The following is a 21,807-nucleotide window of genomic DNA, read 5'->3' as shown; positions in this document are numbered from 1 at the left end:
CCATTTCCTCTTCATAACCAGCGCTCACAAAATGGAGGTCCCCGCCTCGCGTTAACGCCTCGCTCTGCGCCTGTCTGCTCCCATTAGCCAGCCGATCAGGATCAACGGTCACGTGGCGAATTCACCAGGCGGTGACAATCACCGCACTGAACACGGAGAGAACAGCGGACTACAGACACTGAGCATAAGAGTATTATAGAATCAATACATCCTGCTTCTAATTTATGAACAGTGTCAGGACACTACACTTATTTATACCGATTTGTATTGGCAAAAGATTTATAAATAACACACATGTATAAAAAATAATTATAATTGACTGAGCGCTTGTTCATGATTGGCCAGTGTGTGCTCATGTGTAGAAGGCCCAAGTCCTTATCTTTGAGGTCATTCCCAGCATTTCGAACCGAGTTCCCTCTAGGGTCTTTCAGCGCCCTGGGTATGCACTGTAAAGCCAATAACGTAATGTCATGCGTCACGCTGAGAGTGTGGACCAATAGGAGAAGAGCACGCACGGCGCGTTGCGTGTCGACAGGCATGCGCGTGGACGAGCGGGGGTCCTGACCTGGGCTTCTCGTTGGTGATCAGCACCTTCACCTTGTTCAGCGCTTTCTTGGCGCCCGTGGGCGCGGCGGGCTTGTTGTGGGCGGGGCTGGCGTGAGGGCTGGCGATGTACACCTTCTTCCCGCCGCTGCCCGGGGGCTTGGAGTGGGAGAAGTCCGTGATGAAGACAATGCCCTCGCTCGTCAGCACTGCAGAGGAACGAAAACAAAATGGCCGCAGGGACGGCGGGAAAAGAGAGACGTTACGGCGCTTCAAATGGCACTTTCCGCACAGACGTTACAGCGCTTCAAATCACACTTTCCGCACAGACGTTAGCGCTGTGAAGTGTTTAGTCACACAGAAGAGAGTGGCCCCTGTGTGGAATAGCTTGCCAGGACATGCAGCGGGGGCAGAAACACTGGGGGGGTTTTCAAGACCAGGTTTGAATCAGTGCTAGATATGATCGAGCTTTTAGGCAAGCCAAGCAGCAGGTACACTTTAGAGGTAAAAGGCGGGCATCGCTGGTCTGAATGGACTCTCCCAGTGCTACTCAACTCCACATCCTGCGGGTCGCAGCGTCTCCTCAACACCACCTGATTTCACCATTTACCTTATTACCTGAACCAGGCGGGTAAAATGACCAGTGAAATCAGGAGGAGTAGCGCACGGCAGGAGTGATCAGCAGACCCTGCGGCCGCAGGACGTGGAGTGATCAGCAGACCCTGCGGCCCGCAGGACGCGGAGTGATCAGCAGACCCTGCGGCCGCAGGACGTGGAGCTCAGGAGCGCTGCTCTCCGCAGAATGAGGGTGACTGCTGTGATGCTATAATTGTGGCTTCTTACAGTTTCCCGAGACTTTACCCAACCATCAAAAACGCTCGGCTCTCCTGAGAAAGCAATCAGATATGCCCTTCCGCTCCCCAAAAGGGCTCTTGTGAGCATTACGGGAACAAAGGATTTAGGAAATGAAAGGGGGCGAAGATGAAACAGGGGGGAAGCCACACGCACACACACAATCAGGGGCCATTACACTCTCATCTCTGACACACACACTGATTCATTTCCCCACCCTGTCTGATAAGAGCCTTTCACTCACACACTCACACACACCACACACTCACACACTCACACACACACACACACACACACACACACACACACACACACACACACACACACACCACACACCACACACACACACACACACAATCAGGGGCCATTACACTCTCATCTCAGGGCATCAGATTCATTTCCCCACCCTGTCTGATAAGAGCCTTTCACTCACACATCACCACTCTCACACTCTCACACTCTCACACTCTCACACTCTCACACTCTCACACTCTCACACTCTCACACTCACACACTCACACACACACACACACACACACAAGCCTGAGAGATCTGCGGCATCTGATCTGTTGAGGTTACACACAACATAGAGAGAGAGAGAGAGAGGCAGAGAGAGAGAAAGAGAGAGATGGGGAAGGAGAAAGAGAGAGGGAGGGAGAGAGAGTGAGGAAACGGAGAGAGAGAGGAAGAGATGGAGTGAGAGTGAGTGAGGAAACAGAGAGAGAGAGGAAGAGATGGAGTGAGAGAGAGTGAGTGAGGAAACAAGAGGAAGAGAGAGAGTGAGTGAGTGAGTGAGTGAGGAAACAAGAGGAAGAGAGAGAGGAAGAGATGGAGTGAGAGAGAGCGAGTGAGTGAGGAAACAGAGAGAGAGAAGGTGGTCTCACAGGCCAGGTTGCTGGGTCGAAGGGGTCGAAGGAGAAGGACAGGATGTTCTCGGCGTAGCTCTTCTTCCACAGCTTGGCGCCCGTGTCGGCGTTCCACAGGACCATGTAGTTGGGCGGGTGGATGGCCAGGAGGAGGTCACGTGATGCATCCTGAGCCCAGAGCCAGTCCATGTCTGAGAGAGAGAGGGAGAGGGAGGGAGGGAGGGAGAGAGAGAGGGAGGGAGAGAGAGGGAGAGGAGAGGGAGAGGGAGAGGGAGAGGGAGAGGGAGAGGGAGAGGGAGGGGGAGGGAGGGGGAGGGAGAGAGGGAGAGAGGGAGAGAGAGAGAGAGGGAGAGAGAGAGAGAGAGAGAGAGAGGGGGGGGAGGGAGGGAGAGAGGGAGGGAGGGAGGGAGGGGGAGGGAGAGAGGGAGAGAGAGAGAGAGAGAGAGAGAGAGGGAGGGAGGGAGAGAGAGAGAGAGAGAGAGAGAGAGAGGGAGAGGGAGGAGGGAGGGAGAGAGAGAGAGAGAGAGAGAGAGAGAGAGAGAGAGAGGGAGAAACAGAGAGGGAGGGAGGGAGGAGGAGAGGGAGAGGGAGAGGGATAGAGAGGGAGAGGGAGAGGGATAGAGAGAGAGGGAGGGAGAGAGGGAGAGAGAGAGAGGAAGGAAAGAGAGAAAGACAGATTGAACTCGTCAGCATATCCTTATTCATCACATAAGGATCATTACAGCTAAATACAGCACATTACTTAAGCACCAATGCTATTGTTCCTGAGAATGAGAGTGGGAGTGCGGTAGAATGAATACAAAGTGAATCGTGTCAGGAACACGCGTAATCTCAACCAAGACCATTAACGCTTCAACCGTAACGCAAGAATAGCATCCCGTCTACGCAATTACGGCTGAAAAATACCATAATCCAAATCATCATCAGTGAACGCCCGACAGCTCGCGATGGAGAGCACTCTAAACCGCATGAAGCATCCTCCGCACGCCCCAGAGGCTGCTGGGACAGGCGGGGCGTCTCACCCTGGATGGGCTTGGTGTGCTCCTGGATCTCGCAGTGCGCCGTGCCGCTCACCACGTCCCAGATGATGATCTTGCCGGCGGCGTCGGCCGAGGCCAGCCGCAGGGAGTACGGAGCGCTCAGGCTGTGGTGGTAGTTCTCCCGCGACCATTTCACCTGAGAGAGGGGCGTTACAGAGCCATTACACAAAACTACATTACACTACAGTCATTATACTACACTACATTACATTACAGTACATTACAGTCATTACACTACATTACACATTACAGTCATTACACTACATTACAGTCACTACAGTCATTACAGTCATTAAACTACACTACATTACACTACATTACATTAGACTACAATACACTACACTACAGTACACTACATTAGTCAATACACTACACTACATTACACTACATTAGTCATTACATTACATTACAGTCATTATCCAGAGCATTTGGCAAACGCCCTTATCCAGAGCGACATACACTTACAGCTTACATTTCTGTCATTTGGCAGACGTTTTTAATCATTTACATTATTGGCATTTGGCAAACGCCCTTATCCAGAGCGACTTACAGTTGATTAGACTAAGCAGGAGACAACCCTCCCCTGGAGCAATGCAGGGTTAAGGGCCTTGCTCAAGGGCCCAACGGCTGTGCGGATCTTATTGTGGCTACACCGGGATTCAAGCCCCCAACCTTGCGTGTCCCAGTCCTTTACCTTAACCACTATGCTACAGGCCGCCCCAAAGCGACTTACAAGTGCACAGGTTCTTCTACAAGTTAAAAGCATAAGAATACACAATATTGTACGTAAACATACAATAAATAGCGAAATCAGGGGACAATCCCCTGGAGCAGTGGGGGTTAAGGGCGATACAGCTGTGCGGATCTTATTGTGGCTACACCGGGGTTACAGCAATGTACCTTAGCCACTAGGCTACAGGCTGCCCCCTTTTGCTTGCCTTTTGTTCTAAGGTATGTTTACGGAGACGTACTGCATTTCTGTATCAATAAAAAAAGCAAGGTTACTGGAACTGCTGAGCAAGCACCTACGAGAGAGAGAGAGAGGGAGAGGGAGAGGGAGGGGGGGAGAGAGAGAGGGAGAGGAGGGGGAGAGAGGGAGAGAGAGAGAGAGAGGGGGGGGGGAGAGAGAGAGGGGGAGAGAGAGAGAGAGAGGGAGAGGGGTGACAGGAGTGCAGAACTCTGACACACTCCGACATGAAAATGTTTTGGTTCTAACAGCCAATATGAGCGTAACACAAGTGCACAGCTCCCCATGGGGGAGATGACTAATGTACTAAACTACAGTACGGCTGGCAGAGACAGGATGCGAGACTGAGACTTTAACCACACTTACAGCTCCAAACCCCCGGTGAGCCAAGGCTGCCGCACTCTTTCAGAGTACTCCGCTAAAATATATAAAATATCCAAACATATTTTGAATTCAATTTAGAAAGGAGAAATGTGTTTTAAAACTACTCGAGTAGCTGACAAGATGTCCGGCGGGCACTTCTTGCGCTTGCGATGTCTCTGGAGAGGGACGTCTTCCCGCCTCTGGGGGATTTCTGTACCTCAATCCCTCAATCTTCGTCTACCTTTCTGTCACTGGGGTGAGGATATACAAGGACTTCCCCCCTGGGGATCAATAAAGGAATATCTGTCTTTGCACTTGTGTGTGCACTGTAAGTCACCCTGGATAAAAGAATGGGATAAATTGGCAGTAAAGTAAAGCCCGGTTTTCATCCAACCGCTGACTTGAGACGACACGATACAGGACGATTTTAGAAGGTTTTTTGAGGAAAGTCTCAGCAGTGTGTACGGTCCAGTTTTAGACAGTAAAGGCTTGGCCAGCGTTTCCGGAACTGACCATGTTTGCGGGCCACGCACACACATACGCCATCTCACGAACACACAGGCAAGCAAGGAAGCGCGCACACACACACACACTTAACTGACTTTACTTTCTGTCTGTATTATCACTGGCCAGATTCATTACTTTTAATGAACTTTTCAGAAGTTGTACTCCGAGTGTACTCGCTCTTACAGTGTACTAATCACGCACATACGAGTGCCCAGTCAAAGGTTAAGGCTGTATGTCTGAGGAAGCTTGGCTTGCGCAAACTCCACTCAGCCATCGCACAAACAGAATGCACTCCAAAGCAAATATACGCCAAACCTCATTAACCACAGTAGTATATCCTCACCCCAATGAAGAGGAGAGATTAAAAAAATAAAAAAATAAAGAACAAAAAACGGCCTGAATAAACATTACGCTGTTTCACTCTGCCCATGCCTAAATAAAACAAGGCACAAGGTTTAATTAAAAATGTAAAAAGAGCCATTCTAGCGTGGATGGAGAGCTGAAAACAGGGACAACAAATCTAACAAGAAGCAAACAACACTTTTATCAGCGTCACAAATTCCAGCGCAGAAAGCCCTCCAGTCTTCCAGTAATTGAATAGTAGCTTATCAGTCGCTTATACACAAGCGACACAGTGTAGGCCAAGATTCCACCAAGCCCATTGCCACATACGTCTCACAACTGAACTCTAAATAATACCGATTCCTGAAACCCTTATCCATCCCGAGGCAAAGATTTCTCTCTCTTGGAATTAAGAGGACATTTAAAAGCGCGCACACACACACACACACACACACACACACACACACACACACACACACACACACACACACACACACACACACACACACACACACACACACACACACACACACACACACACACACACACACACACACACACACACACACACACACACACACACACTGTTTACACACCTGAAAGTGAGTGATCGTATCCGCATTACGTTAGCCTGAACGTCGTGCCCTTGCACTAATGATCCATACACTTTTCCAGTGGACGGCAGGTGCTCATGAATATTCATGAGCAAGGTGACCTTTACACGCGTGTCTAAGTTCTAATAAGTATGTACCTGTGTAAACGTACACAGTTTAACAGCCTAATCGCTCAGAAGGACGCTTCTCAGGAATCCCAATCAGGACAGGGGGGGAGGAGAGAGAGACCTTCACTGGGAACGCCATGTCAGCCACAAGCCTGTTATTTTCGGAGGGGGAGGGGAACGTGGGGATGAAATTAGCCGTAAGACAGGCGCGCGGGAAAGCGTGCACGCACACACGGAAAATAATCACCAGCGCGCGATGAAGACAAAGCCGGCGATAAGGAGGAAAGACACCAGCAATCTGCCGCTGCTCCCCAGTGTGAGATTCACCATGTGATTACACACCCCTCCCTCAGGAGGGGGGGAGCTGGGGGGGACGCGTTACCTTGACGACGTTGGCCTTGTGCCTCTCCAGCACCTGGATGGTCTGGGCGGTCTTGGGGTCGATGATGAGGATGCTGGAGTGGCAGCCCTGTGCGATGAGCCCCTGCCAGCCCCTGGAGGAGAGACAGAGAGGGGACTTTCACTTTTAGGACTCCTTTATTGCACAGAACAAAATGGAGAAATAAATTATACCTATATGTTCACAATATATTAAACAATACCCACACACACACGCGCATACGCAGGCGCACGCACACGCATGCACACACGCACACACACTGCAGAGACTCAGTATTACAAACACACACACAGACAAACACGCACACGCATACAAAAAAGAGGAAAAGAAAATGAACAAAAAAGAAATAACCACAGAAAAAGGCATTACATGGAACCGCAAAGAAACATAAACAACACAATAACAAAAAGCAAAAATACAACCGCAGTTACAGAAAATGGCTCTTCAAATCAGTGCTTCAAAACAGCAGTTCCCCACACCCAAAAATCCCCCAGAACCCTTGAACACTGTTCACCGAAGTAAAATATGCCAATTCAGTGAGCAAACGCTCACAAATTAAGACAGAGAGTTGAGAAGGAGAGAACATTGGAAAGGAGGAGAGGTCAGAGGAGGGCAAGATGAGAAAATGAAGAAAGGAAAGAGGACAAGAAACGGCACATTATTCAACAGAAGACATCTTGCACATTCTATACGGTGCTGAAAATGATTCTGACATTTCCTTTATCACCAGACTTCCTTTGAGCATAAACCATAAATGCCCACTAAAGGTCATATCTGCAAATGGGGGGGAAAAAAATAAATCCACCAAAAAACAATATAAAAATATCACATTCCCTTAGAAAGCTCTTATCCAGAGAAGCTAACTGGTGGAGAAAATTACGGTACTCTCAGGAATACAAGTGTGACTCCACCAAGAAGCAACAGAAGGCCTATTTATGATCAATCCGCGTGAAGTTAGCCAAGGAAACTAATTAAAACAAAAAGGTAAATGCCACCACACAGCGAAACCCGCTGTTGCCCAGCTATACCATCGGCGTTACTCACACAAAGGAAACTAATGAAGAACGATCAGAGGCGCGATAAGGAGGAGCAGACTGAGGAGGCTTTTTAGCCCGGGTTCCGGAGACGGGAGGGGGGCTTCTGCCGTTCTAACCAATGTGATGTCTGCTGGTCGCAGTCACATGTGGTTTATACTCTGGGGCGACTGCGGTGCGTTTATACTTTACTGCTCAGGACGACAAGCACAGACTACGCTGGGCAACAATAGAACGGTCGTGAACATTCTGCGATTCCAGTGGAGCGACACTCTGTCGCTGGACTATAGACTGGTGTTAAGAAGTCTGCAGCTTGATCTACAATCTTCCCAGGATGAGCTGAGGGGGTCTGGGGGGGGGCAGGCAGGCCAGTGATGAGGGAATAGCAGTAACCCAGACAGCAGATGGCCAGTGCCTAGGATAATTATAATAATAATAATTATTATTATTATTATTATTATAGTAACATTTAGCCAATTTTAGAAAACCAATGTTCATCCAACTCAGTGCCATGGCAGCAGGCTAAAATGCACACTGACTAGTGCATTAGTGGCATGGAGAGAAAATGTTGTGTAATTAGCATAGTAATGATAAGATGGACTATGGGAGGAGATGAAAGAACCAATAGGCTGGGCACAGAGAGAGAATAGAAGAGGACCAAGGACGGAACCCTGGGGGACTCCCATAGAGAGGCTATGGGATCGTAAAACCGTGCCCGTCCATGCCACCTGGAAAGAGCGACTATCGAGGCAAGAAGCAAACTAGTGGTGATGGGCCACAGATCACAGGGAATGTGGCTGCCACAAGTGCCAGAGAATGTGTCACATATTCCAGGGAATGCTCATATCCTAGGGAATGTGTGTGCCACCGGTGTGAAAGTGAAAGATGAGATGAGGTGGTCGACTGTGTCGAAGAGATAAAATGTATCTTTGATGAAAGTCAAAGGAATAGTGTGGATATGCAGCGGTATCATACTGCAAGTGCATGAAAGGTCTGATACAGGTGTAGGGGGTTGTTTAATAGATACAGCATTTATCAAAGAAATTGGTCTTTAATAGAGACAAAATCAACTTACAAAGTATATCTACAGGAAGTATGTCATAGTATATCTGACGAAGTATGTAATACTAAAGCACTTTACACCTAACAGGGGCAGTCTATAGCTTAGTGGCAAAGTTGCTTAACTGGGGCCAAAAGGTTGGTGTTTCCAACCCTAGTGTGAGGAAAAAATGAGATCTGTGCAGTCGAATCAACTAGCCTACATATTGCTTTCCATAAAATAATTATATAAAAATTGCAATGCCGAAGCAGACTATTTACAAACTACTGATACGGGTTCCCAAACCACAGTGTTGCCAACTATGCGAGTGACAAGTCAGACAAACTGGGAAAGGTTATGATGGGTCAATGGGTGTAAATCCTCGGATGTATGAATCACAGTCGTGGAAATACACTTACACAAATCAATGGGCAAAACCCAGTCATGCAAAAACCTATGAAACTGCGCTGCAGCGAACAATATTTCTCAAGCTCAAACAAGAACATCGATAGCGAAACACCAGCTAGCTTTAGCCTATGTAATGTAACTACTCTGGTGTGAAATCCAGCTATGACCAGCTTCTAATACCAGGTATCAGCTGTTTCAAAACATAGCTTGAGCGGATCAAATCATGTTGAGTAGGGAGCTGGTCTAACTGCTCAACCAGCTACCAGCTTTATTTTTAAACTAGCCTGTTTTTTTTTGTTTTTTTTCAGCAGGATAACTATCCAAGTGCAAAATAACTTGCGACAAACAGCAACGTCAACGAACTACTAAAGCGTAAAAATAAATTGAAACTTATCGTCACTATGTTTTACATACGATGTGCATGTGCAGTAACTAACTTACCTCACACATCTAGTTCGCAATCAAACCAATGGACAGAACTTGTTCACTGGCAAACATTAACTAGCAAGCAGATGGCTACCATTGTTATATGCGCTGTTAACGGAACATTCATAGACTATGACCATTACAACGACAACGCCAGAAGGGAGCAATACGTCTATAGAATCGCTGCTAATTAGCTAGCAAGCTCAATGTAGCTAGCAAACGCATTAGCAGTACAGTAGCTACACTACTTTGCAGATAACCACAATTAACCGACGAGATAGATGCAAAATAACAAGCGCCAAGAGTCACATAATTATGATATTGAGGGCCTAGCGATTGTTAATCCATTACAGTAGCTAATTTAGCTAATTCATTAATTAAAACTCACCACAGACTTCCAAGTTCAAGCCTGTCAAGAAGGGGCCATACTTACCAATCGACAGCGGTTTTGTTTTGTAAATTGACCGTGCCAGTCAACGTCCGTGCGGCAAGCTTAATATTCACAGTGTAAGGAATCATTATCACTGTGAATGACTGAAATTAGCTACATGAAAACTGGAAATCAAACCGATATTGTCATCAGCAAACTGACTGCAATCACGGCTGTGACCAACATAAACAGGAAGAACAGTTAGATCCAGTGTGCTGCTACGCTTCTGGCCGTGCAGAAATGTTTCCCCGATTAGAAAAGGTTCCCACGAAGCAATCGTTCCGACGAGGATTCAGTATTGTATTAGGCAATGATAAAAAGCTGTTCAAGCGCGGCGATATTCTTTTAGAAATTAATGTAAAGCCGGATTTTTAAACGTTGCGTGCAGTTAATTGAAAGTCAGCTTGCTTTAAAAAAATGTATAATTAAGAATCATACAATGCCCTTCATCAATTTAGCAGGGAGCAGACAATTATTAAGTAATTGTAAAAGTATTAAGTAGTTGCGGATTGTGCTTTTAATGAAATTCTCTTTTTTGTTCAGACTACCCCTCTCTCTCTCTCTCTCTCTGTGTGTGTGTGTGTGTGTGTGTGTGTGTGTGTGTGTGTTTACACGCGCGCGTGTGTGTTTGTGTGTGTAAACCTGTGGGCTTACATTCATATTTTTCGAAAGTGTCATGCAGTCTGTTTAAAAAAAATAAAAATTAACTGTGCCTTGCTACATCATAATTAAAAACCATCCAAAAATGAATCAGTGAACTGTGAAATATACGAATACGTAATTTAAAACCTATATTCTATTGCACGGGATATAATACAATATAAAATATAATATACGTAAGTCTCTCGCTCAGAGTGGGGACAGGATGAAAAATAACTATGGTCCGCTGTCATCTCATATTGAAGAGCTGCGATAATGTGCAAAGTGGAGATAAACTACCCTGTACTGTACCACTGGCGGCAGAGGATGGATGGTATTGGTTATTGGATTTTTGCCACAATTTGCCATGACTATTTGTCCATCTATATGTAAATTCTCCGCTAGGTCTCCATTACGTCCCAGTTTAACCTTGACACCTACCCATCTCGTGCGTTAAGAGACGCGCAGTATTTTCTTTGCGCATTCGCAGCAATCCACGCAGACGTCAATCAAAGGTACAGCCAGGCACGGAGGACCCTTGAGTGCCTGCTATTCCCATCTTTTTCTTGCCATTGGAGGAAGAGGCAAGACATCCATTGATCAGGTATGTCATTTTTCACAAATTACGAAAACCACAAGCCATTAAAAAATAGTCAAGTTTCATTAAGGTGCATGCATCATAATTTACTGTACCAGTATTCCATGCAAAGCAATGCATAAGATAAATTATGATGAAATAGTGCAATATTATGAAAAATACAATGTCTCTGCCTTGCAATCATGCTCAGGATTATGGGTAACATCCCCTCTCCCTTATGCAATGACATAGGGGTGCATGTTCAATGTCACAACTGACACAGACAAGACATTGTTCAATTGCGTGGCAGCTCAAATGAAAGTCAAAAACATTTCAAAGTCACATGGCATCCCCACACCGGCATTTTTGGAGTGAGGTTGCTCTCAGATCCCCGAGACCAGCATCACAGGAAATTGTGCATTTCTTTTTCCGTTTGGCTATCTGTTCCTGGGGCTACGCTCGGAACGTCAGATCAGTCGGCATCTTGTTCCGCGCATCATTCCCACCATTCTCGTGCGGCTGAGATGAATTAATTGGACACGCCAGCTGCACAGGGTTTGTATTTGTATTTGTTATTTCAAATCTTTTTTTCTCTTCTATCTCCTCTCCCCCCCCTACCTGCTCTAAACTTCTGCAGGAAAGGGCTGAGTGATGAGCGCCCAGGCCAAAGTGAAAAGGAGCGATACATCTTAAACAGAGACCTTTTCTCTTTTTTAATCTAAATCCCAAAGTTGTAATACAGCTGCCATAGCCCCGGGATCCCCGCCGTGGCCTGTGAGGAGAGTTCAGTAATGAAAACAGAGGACGGAAATAATCGCATGTCAGCCCCTGTAAAAACTCAATTAACGGCGGGCGAGAGACTCGGGTTTGTTTATGGAGGGACGCAGGGCTGAGGTCCTCACGGCGCTATTTCATCCACAGGAAGGCGTCCCAATCAGAGCCTAAACACCGGGCCCTCTCTCTCTCTCCCTCTCTCTCCTCTCTCTTTCTCTCTCTCCTCTTCTCTTCTCCCTCTCCCTCTCTCTCCCTCTCTCTCTCTCTCTCTCTCCCTCTCTCTCTCTCTCTCTCTCTCTCTCTCTTCTCTCCCTCTCCCTCTCTCTCTCCCTCCTCTCTCTCTCTCTCTCTCCCTCTCTCTCTCCTCTCTCTCTCTCTCTCTCTCTCTTCCTCCTCTCTCCCTCTCTCTCTCTCTCTCTCTCTCTCTCTCACTCTCTCTCTCTCTCCTCTCTCTCTCTCTCTCTCTCTCTCTTCCCTCTCTCTCTCTCTCTCTCTCTCTCTCTTCTCCCTCTCCCTCTCTCTCTCTCTCTCTCTCTCTCTTCTCCCTCTCCCTCTCTCTCTCTCTCTCTCTCTCTCTCTCTCTCTCTCTCTCTCTCTCTTTCTGCAGGTAATTTCACATGAATTTCAGCAGCAGAGACCGACAGAGAGAAGGATAGAGAGGGAGGGAGAGATAGAGGGAGAGGGAGAGAGAGGGAGAGAAGAGAGAGGGAGAGGAAGTCTGAACTTCACTTGGCCATAAAACAAAGCAAAACCCTACAAAGGAGCCCCATTTTGTAGCACATAATAAAACAAGCGCAGGAATCGATTACGATTACGACCCAAGCTATTATTCCCCCCCAATCAATAAACAGATACCTCTCAACAGTCAGTGACAAAGAAAACGCACATAAAACACGCAGACCCCACACAAATAAATATATCAAGTCAAACACTAAAGCTGGACCCGTTCTCCATAGGGGACAGATTGCATCTTCAAAGCATCCCGGATTCTCATCAGTCCGGAACGATTGTGTTCTAACACTCAGAGGATCCAGCCAACCCTCCCGCCCTTGAGGTATATAGGTATATATAAGACAGGCTCCTATATATTGACATCGTTCTTGAGAAAAGAGAGAGAGAGAGTGAGAGCAAAGAATCGAGAGGAAGAAAGATCCTTAGGCACTTCCTCTACCTTTATTCTCCATTCGGGGGGCAGGTTATTGCCTAGTGGTTAAGGTACATGACTGGGACCGGAAGTTTGGCGCTCAAGCCCTGGTGTAGCCATGATAAGATCTGCACAGCTGTTGGGCTCTTGAGTAGCCCTGAATGGTAAATGGTTGGCATTTATATAGCGCCTTTATCCAACTGAAGCTGTACAATTGATGCTTCTCATTTACACATGCACTCAAACACCAACGGCGATTGGCTGCCGTGCAAGGCACCAACCTGCTCATCAGGAGCATTTGGGGGTTAAGTGTCTTGCTCAGGGACACTTCAACGCACCCAGGCCAGGATCGAACCGGTAACCCTCTGACTGCCAGAAGACTGCTCTTACTGCCTGAGCCAATGTCACCCCAGGGGGGATTGTCCCCTGCTTAGTCGAATCAACTGTAAGTCACTTTGGATAAAAGCATTAGCTAAATAACAAATTATTTCTTATTATTGTTAGTATTACCTGCATTGGATAGGATCTGTTGGCAAGATCAGAGCACTGTTTACAAACTGAGTCAAAGCATGAAGAGAGATCTATAAGCTTAAAAATAGTTTCTGGATTAAACAATATTTCTAACATTATGCTCGACAGCACCATGATAGAATGTAGTATGATTTGACATTGCGAGAATTCACCAGTGATTTTGTTTATTACCTTAGTCCGTTCTGTGCTCCGCAATTTGTATATTTCTCACTGTTGGGCAGACCCCGGGGCGCAGAAGGCCCACATCAAACAGGACCTTTCAGTGCAGTTTGAAAAATGGTTTGAGTTTGCCTGAAGCTTTCTTATCTCGCAAACTCTAAAGATATAAAGTCACATTGGGAAACAAATGTGTCTGTTTTATCTGATCTCATCTGCCGAGGGACTACAGAGGGAAATGAGCTGGCTAAATCTGGCTGTTTGTATTCATGCTGAAACAGAGGTGATTATTATTGTTCACTCTACCTTTAAACACAAATGGCATAAATAAAAAAAAACCTGTTTCGGTGGTCTCAGATGTTACACTGATGTAAACAGGCGCGGTTAAACACACATCAGCCGTAATACTAAGTGCTGACGGTACCTGCGGGGGAATATCAAGAGCAGTCCTGAAGAGTGTGCTCTTTTAACGTGCCCGATGAGAAAACAAATATGCCCTTTTGCTGGGTGTTCAGTTGACAGAGTTAAAGATTAGCCTTCAAAAATCATGTCTCGAAAGAAAGAGCACTGCATTGACTTTTTCCTTGTTTTTAATTCCCCCCCCGTTTGGTGTGTCACTGTTGACAAATCTTACCTCAATTTGGCAGGACATGCAGAACAGTACCCACGGCCAGGAGTACCCCTGTTGACGAATCCCCTCCTCTCTGACTGATGCCCTTGCCAGACTCCCACAGGCTTAATTCTACTGGCCAAAATCGTATCCAAATTCTCGGCTGCTGAACATTGTCTTATCCTGTACTGAATGAATGTAAACACAATTTCTGTCACGGACTATTGTGTATTGTTATACATCATACATAGAGGGGAAGTGGTTGCTTAGTTTTGAGTAATTAGAAAAAGAGACAGCGAAAACATTAAGTGTTTACATTTTTTACGTAGGCCTAATACAAATGGTTTGAGAAAAAAATAAATCTCACTTATTTTATTTCATTTTTAACATGATAGTGAATGTTTCACAGTTCTTTAAGACGAAGGCCAGAAACGCACATCCCCTATGGGGGACAGGAAAATGGCTTCCCGTGTCTTTGGATGAAATCCAGTAAAACACTACTGCATGCCATACCGCTTTATACATCTCCAATTTTTGAAATGAGTTTATAAATAAAGCCCTGATGTTTATATGAGTTATGAAGCAGTGTGCCTGGGACCGTGCTTGCTTCACTCGGGAAGCTCTTGGTAATTAGCCTTGCTCGTGTTATCGTCCTATTTCACACAAGGCTGCCAAGAAAGGCAGAATCAATATCTTCTGTATTATTCCATTTTATCCTATTTTTTTTCCCTCAGCATGTTTACTTATTGATGCATTTAGATGCAGACACAGGCACACAGAGGGAGAGAGGGAGAGGGATAGTGAGTGAGAGAGAGAGGGGGGGAGAGAGGTTGGGGAGCGCGAGAGAGAAGCCCCAGGGTATTATGGGATTGCTAGGAGGGGGTGGAGGTAGTTAGAGAATAATAATTATGTCTAATGATAATCCAATAATGATAATAATTAGTTTATTTAAGTAACTGTTTTGCTCCAGAACACCACAGAGACGCCCCCCCCCCCCCCCCCCTCGCACACACACACACACACACACACGCACACACACACACACTCCCAGCATCACTGTTGCATCTCATCGAAGTTAAAACAAAAACACGAGAGTTGTCTTTGTTTCTATAGGATGGAAGCACCCACATCTGCTGGCAACACACATGGAAACACGTTTACTTCACAATTAAATTAAATTACAATGCAGTACACACAACGCATCGCAGTACAGTGTGCTGTATGGTGAAATGTAATGTGTTGTATTGTATTACAAGTATTGTAATGTATTACAATACATTGCATTGCCCAAATGCCATTACAATAGGCTGTATTGCAGTTCATTACATTACTTCCCATCAAACCTGTCCAGTGAATGAAGGGACATATTTCTAAAAGCTCCACTAACCTTCCCTGTACCTAATCATCAGATGACAGGGTTTGAAATAAGATACAGCAGTGACCGTGCCCCATTATCTACTAAACGCCTTCTGATGAAAATAGGAAGAATAAGAAAGGTTTTCTGATAAATGAGCTATAAAAAAAAAAAAATGATGGAAACCGAGATCAATTTGTGTGCTTTCTTCAGCTCCGTTCTGCTGCTTGTTCAGAGATAAAGAGGTTGGGAGAATAGAGCGGTTGTGTGCTGGATGAATTGTCAACACGGCACATGTAATTTATGTTGTAGTGGGCCTGTTTCCCCCCGGGGTGGGAGAGGCACTGAGCTTCAGTCGGCGTGTCCCTTGCTGTTCTCATCGTTTTGGACTCTCCTCTCTCCCGGCTGCAGGCTTCCCTGGCTTCCATTCCGCAAACAATCAACGCATTTTCCCCGTTCTTCTCAGAACCAGGCAAATTATAGTGCCGTTTTTTTTATTTATTTTTTTGCACTCTGACTCATGTTGTGATGTTGCCGTTTTTACAAGACAAATATACAAAATTGTGTTAGGGAGTGCGCAAACGACACGATTTGGGCATCGATGCTGCTCTTGCAGGAGGGAGGTGGGGGGGATTGCTGTTCCTTCTGCTTGTGTGTCTCTGTGTTAAAGGCACTGCTGTGTGTGTGTGTGTGTGTGTGTGTGTGTGCTGAAGGTACAGGTCTGCCTCTGTGTTAAAGGCATTGCTGTGTGTGTGTGTGTGTGTGTGTGTGTGTGTGTGTGTGCTGAAGGTACAGGTCTGCCTCTGTGTTAAAGGCACTGCTGTGTGTGTGTGTGTGTGTGTGTGTGTGTGTGTGCTGAAGGTACAGGTCTGCCTCTGTGTTAAAGGAACTGGTGTGTGCGTGTGTGTGTTGAAGGTACAGGTGCCTCTCTGTGTTAAAGGTACAGGTGTGTCTGTCTCTGTGTTAAAGGTACAGATGTGTCTGTCTCTGTGTTAAAGGTACAGATGTGTGTGTGTGTGTGTGTGTGTGTTAAAGGTACAGGTGTGTCTGTCTCTGTGTAAAAGGTACAGACGTGTCTGTCTCTGTGTTAAAGGTACAGAAGTGTCTCAGCATTAAAGGCACAGTTGTGTAAATGTGTTGAGAGGTGGAGGGGTGTGTACCTGTGTGGTGTAGGTGTGTCTCTGCGTTTAAGGCAGACGTGTGTCAGGAGACAGGAGGGAGGAGGGAGGGCACTGGACTACCGCTCAACCCTGTGCATCCAGTCTGAGACAGGAGGAAGGGCACTGGGCCGAGGGGTGAGAACACTCACGCTATGATTGGAGGATCTCACGCTGGGAGACCATAGACAGGCAGGTCATTGATTGGGCCATCAGCGAGTATCTGAGTGAGTGGAGAGCAGATGCTGGTGATTCACAGAGAGGCTGAGCCAAGGGCACAGCTAGAGGACACCTGTGAAGACACAAACTTCCACAACCTGCAACTTCTCACTCGCCCAGACCTTTTCTATCATATGCAGATTAACAGTCACACACACACACACACACACACAGACACACACACACACACACACACACACACACACACACACACACACACACACACTGATGGACATGCTCACATACAAACACATACGCGCACACACAAGAACATCGTTTTGCAACTGACAACATTAATGATGGCACTCACAGTGGGTAACATAGTCATACAGTACATGGGCAGACACACACACACACACACACATACAATTTACTTTAATGTGAGAAAAAAAAACCCCTCAAAAACAGTCTTGTGAGAATAAAAACAAAGTGATGAAATCGTCTTAATTCCTGGTGAAACAGAGGGCATCAGAAGCAGGCCTTATCACCCTCTTTCCCACCCTGAATCCCTCCCCCACCCTGAATCCCTCCCCCGCCCACGGCTCAACGCTCCCGGGAAGGTCACCTCCCGGCCCCAGAGCCAGAGTCGGGCTGCGTGTCGCTGTTATCGGCCGCAGTGATGCATTGCGCTCCCACCACGAGTGCTTATCACGCGCTGTCAAAGACCCATCACGGTGATGGACAGCAGGCCCGGCCAAGAACACTAAAAGTCTTATTCTTAAACTCATTTCATATTTTATTTTACCCTTCCGCTTCTCTCTCTCCCTCGCAGGAAATTTATCGTTGAATCGATGGAAAGATTGAAAATTCCGAGACGAAAACAAATTGCTGATAATTCAAGTCACTTTTAGAAATTACATCAATCTTTAGTACCCAGAAAGAACGTCATAACATGATAATAATAGAAAGCATTCGTGAATTTTGATTTAATTCCATTACATAAGCTTTTTATGATGTTTTGGTGATGTCAAAGACGATGTTCTGTTAAATGCATATTTATGTGGTCAGACTTAATACTCAGTGTTGAACATGCATTATTCAGACGAGAATCATAGTTTTATTGTAATATTGGGTCTTCAAATTAGTGTTGATGGGAAATGCATGTAAACACTTTATGGAGGCAAATAATCCATCATCTAACCATACATTATAAATATTTTATGACCTGTCATGTTTAGCAGGATTTCCTTCCCCAACTGTACGGTAATAAACTGGAATTGTGCATGGTACTGAGCTGCACTTGTAGAAGTAGCAGGTTAAATACCTTTCAATCAGCTTCCTATCAGGCAAGGACATTATCACAATCGAATAGAGCAAGAGTCAGGGAAGGCTTTTATTCAGGGAGGAAGATACAAACACCAAAGCCACAAGAAGAAAGACCAGAGACCACATTCTCCATCTCCTTAATCACAGAGCGTCTCTCTTTCTCTCTCAGAAACCATTTCTCACCCTCTGTCTGCACCTTCTCCCTCCCTCTCTCTCTCTACCTCCCTCTCTCTCTCCCTCTCTCCCTCCCCCACTCTTTCTCTCTCTTTCTCTTTCCCTTGGTTCCTTTTTCCATCTTCACCCTCACCCTTTTTCTTTCAGTTTAGCTTCTTGTGAAAGAAGTGTGTGTGTGTGTGTGCATGTGTGTATGTGTGTGTGTGTGTGTGTGTGTGCGCGTGCATGCATGTGTGCCTTGTGTGTTTGTCTCTCAAACAGCGCATGTACACACACACACACACACACACACACAAACTCTTCAACATGCTATAACCCGGGTGTAGCTGTCAGTGCCAGTTTGACTGTCAAGGAAATGATGTGGATGAATTCGGATGGGAAATAACATTCAAAGGGCTATTGATGACCAGTGACCTTGCAAACCTGCTTCGTGCAGAAAACCTTCATTTTGAGTTGAAGTTAGAGACATTCTGATTGAATTCAAGGCCACTGTGTTTGCTTTCTGTGAAGGGCTGGAAAAACAGCCCTTTTTTTGGGTTGAGTCAGCCGATGAGGCCGAAATAGTCCCCTGTGAATGGGAGGACCCGGCCAAAAAAACATTCATGTTTCAATAAGCATTTCACCAACAAACAATAAAGCCTGTTTGGCAGTCCACAATGATGGCGGTGGCTGATGTTGCGGTTACCATTGTTTCGGGCTGATTATCCTGGCACTATAGAATTGTGTATATTATAATTGCATTGTGCTAACAGTTAATGTCACATTTATTGTTGGTTTTCCTGGCTTGATACATGAAGCATCATGAAATGAATTATTTAAAATATTTCTGCACTCATGAGCAACAGCTTGGGAAGCAGAGTACTGCGGCTATTGTTCGTGAGCGATAAGTCTCCTTGTACACATGCCCCCAGGTGTGTGCACTGCACCCCGCAGTGTCATAAGGTGCCAGACTGGGCTGTTCTGTTACCTCCGCCCGTGTGATGAATGTTTTTGCTCCTGGTCTCTGATGCAGGGGAGGAGGAACTGTCTCCCTGTTTCGGGGTGGTCAGGTTTTACCTCTTTAAAAATGAATGAATCATAATTCATGATGTTCAGTGTTGTACACAAGGTTTCGTGCCCATGAATTTTTAACGATGCTCATTTTGCACTGTCGGAGAAGTAATTCAGACCCATTTATGACACAGTGTGCAAGCAAGCACACACACACTCTCTCACACACACACACACGCACTCACACTCACACACACACTCACGCATACACTCTCACACTCACACACTCACACACACACACACACACACACACACACTCTCACATTCACACAGACACACACACATTCACACACACACTCACGCATACATTCTTACACTCACACACACAGACTCTCACACTCACACAGACACACACACACTCACACTCACACACACGCGCGCACACACTATCACGCACAGACAAACACATACACACGGTAGCCAGTGTGTGTGCTAAGTGCATGCATGCATACTGTGTCATAAAAAGGTGTGTGTGTGTATCTGTCTGCATGCATGTGTGTGCATGAGTGTGTGTGTGTGTGTGTGTGTGTGCGTGCGTGCGTGCGTGTTAGTGTGTGTGTGTATGTGTGTGTGTGTGCGCGTGTTAGTGTGTGAGTGAGTGTGTGTGTGTGTGTGCGTGCGTGCGTGTTAGTGTGTGTGTGTATGTGTGTGTGTGTGCGCGTGTTAGTGTGTGTGTGTGCGCGTGTCAGTGTGTGAGTGAGTGTGTGTGTGTGTATCTGCGTGTCTATGTGTGCATGTCTCTGTGTGTGGGGATGGGGTGTTTCAGACACAAGCTCTCACATCTCCACAGTAAACAGTACACAGAGAGCAGGGGCAGGTTTTCAGCGGGTCCAGAGAGAGGAGAGTTGTGCAGGTGGTACGATGCCAGAGGCATGGCTGCCATGTCTGTGGATTTCCTCCCGCAAGACCTTCATTTACCGCCTCATTCTTTTTCAGAATCCCCCTTCCTCCTCCTCCTCCTCCTCCTTCACACACGAGAGGAGCTTAACCCCTGCCAGGTACGGTGGAGAGAGACGGCACACCTGATCTTTACCGTGCGTTAGAGGCATCGCCGCATAGCGCTAATCCCACTGTTCCCTGCTTCTAATCCAATTTTTAACGGCGGGGGGGGGCTCACTGACTGAGCCACCCGGCAATCTACAGAAACACTTCACTGTGGCGGCCATTTTGTTTAGCGGTGTGCGGCCTGACAGGGCAGGATGTGTGGACAGACAGGAAGTGTGGAAGGAAGTCATTGCATCACTGTCATTTTTTAAAATATTAGCATTTATCTTTCAAACGCATGGCTACTACAGGGGAAAACCTTACGAACCTTTCTGACGTCCCCGTTTAGGTTTCCGTGCGAGTGCGAGAACCCGCAGTGCATTCAGGAGGAATTTTAATTGGACAGTGTCCATACTGTCCATTGTGCACTGTTTCACTGCGCCGCGCTAATGATGGCAGTTTAGCATGAGTGACTGCATTACCTCATTAAGCGTGCTGCAGGGTGGCGTGGGACTGTTCTACTGACGGTGGAGTAACATAAAAGTGAATTCTGTGGGGAAAGCTGTGTTTTCTTTTTTTCTTCCTACATTTTATCCCCAAACTTGTGCTATAACCAGGACGCCCAGAATCCCGCAGTCACCTGAGAGACCAGGTAAGGGTGTGTTGCTATGGCACCTGGAAGCGATTGCGAATGTTAAATCATCCCCTGCTTTTCATTTTACAACTTTGTGTGTGTGTGTGCACATGTATGTGTGTGTGTGTGTGTGTGTGTGTGTGCGTGTATGTGTGTGTGTGTGTGTGCATGTGTATGTGAGTTTGTGCGTGTGTCTGTGTGTCTGTGTGTGTGCGTGTATGTATGTATGTGTGTATGCGTGTGCGTGTGTGTCTCTGTGTGTGCTTGTTTGTATGTTTGTATGTGTATGCATGCGTGTGTGTGTGTGAGGGTGTAAAAAAATAACTGCACGTCACTGTGATGCAATAAGTGGTAAGTAAAACAATATATATGTTTCCCATGGAGAGTACATTATGTTGCATTGTGGGAAATCTATCAGAAATCTAGAAAGTCTTTGCATCATGGGTTTACATGTCTGTGCTTTTCCCCTGATTGCTTATTGTTCTGCTGGTTGTATATCTCACATACATGATGTCCCTTGTGCAGTACATCCATATCTATACTCTCCCAATCTGAATGCCATTTTCGTGTCTTGTCTTTGTCAGAGAAAACACCTGCTAA

At 46.3% G+C, this 21,807-nt stretch overlaps 1 protein-coding gene across 1 annotated transcript in view; it reads right to left on the bottom strand.

Moving 5' to 3' along the window:
- Positions 1–10,131, bottom strand: part of wdr11 (WD repeat domain 11) — a 57,079-nt gene extending 46,948 nt beyond the window's left edge. The window contains 6 exon segments of the mRNA XM_061227591.1: positions 566–752; positions 2,280–2,297; positions 2,300–2,452; positions 3,284–3,437; positions 6,584–6,695; positions 9,942–10,131. Coding sequence (XP_061083575.1) covers positions 566–752; positions 2,280–2,297; positions 2,300–2,452; positions 3,284–3,437; positions 6,584–6,695; positions 9,942–10,027 — 710 coding nt within the window. The 5' untranslated portion in view covers positions 10,028–10,131.
- Between the last annotated feature and the right edge of the window lie 11,676 nt (positions 10,132–21,807).

This window comes from Conger conger, chromosome 18 (assembly GCF_963514075.1).
Source record: "Conger conger chromosome 18, fConCon1.1, whole genome shotgun sequence".
Taxonomy (NCBI): domain Eukaryota; kingdom Metazoa; phylum Chordata; class Actinopteri; order Anguilliformes; family Congridae; genus Conger; species Conger conger.
The sequence above is the reverse complement of the archived record's forward strand: the minus strand, read 5'-3'. Positions and strand labels throughout refer to the sequence as shown.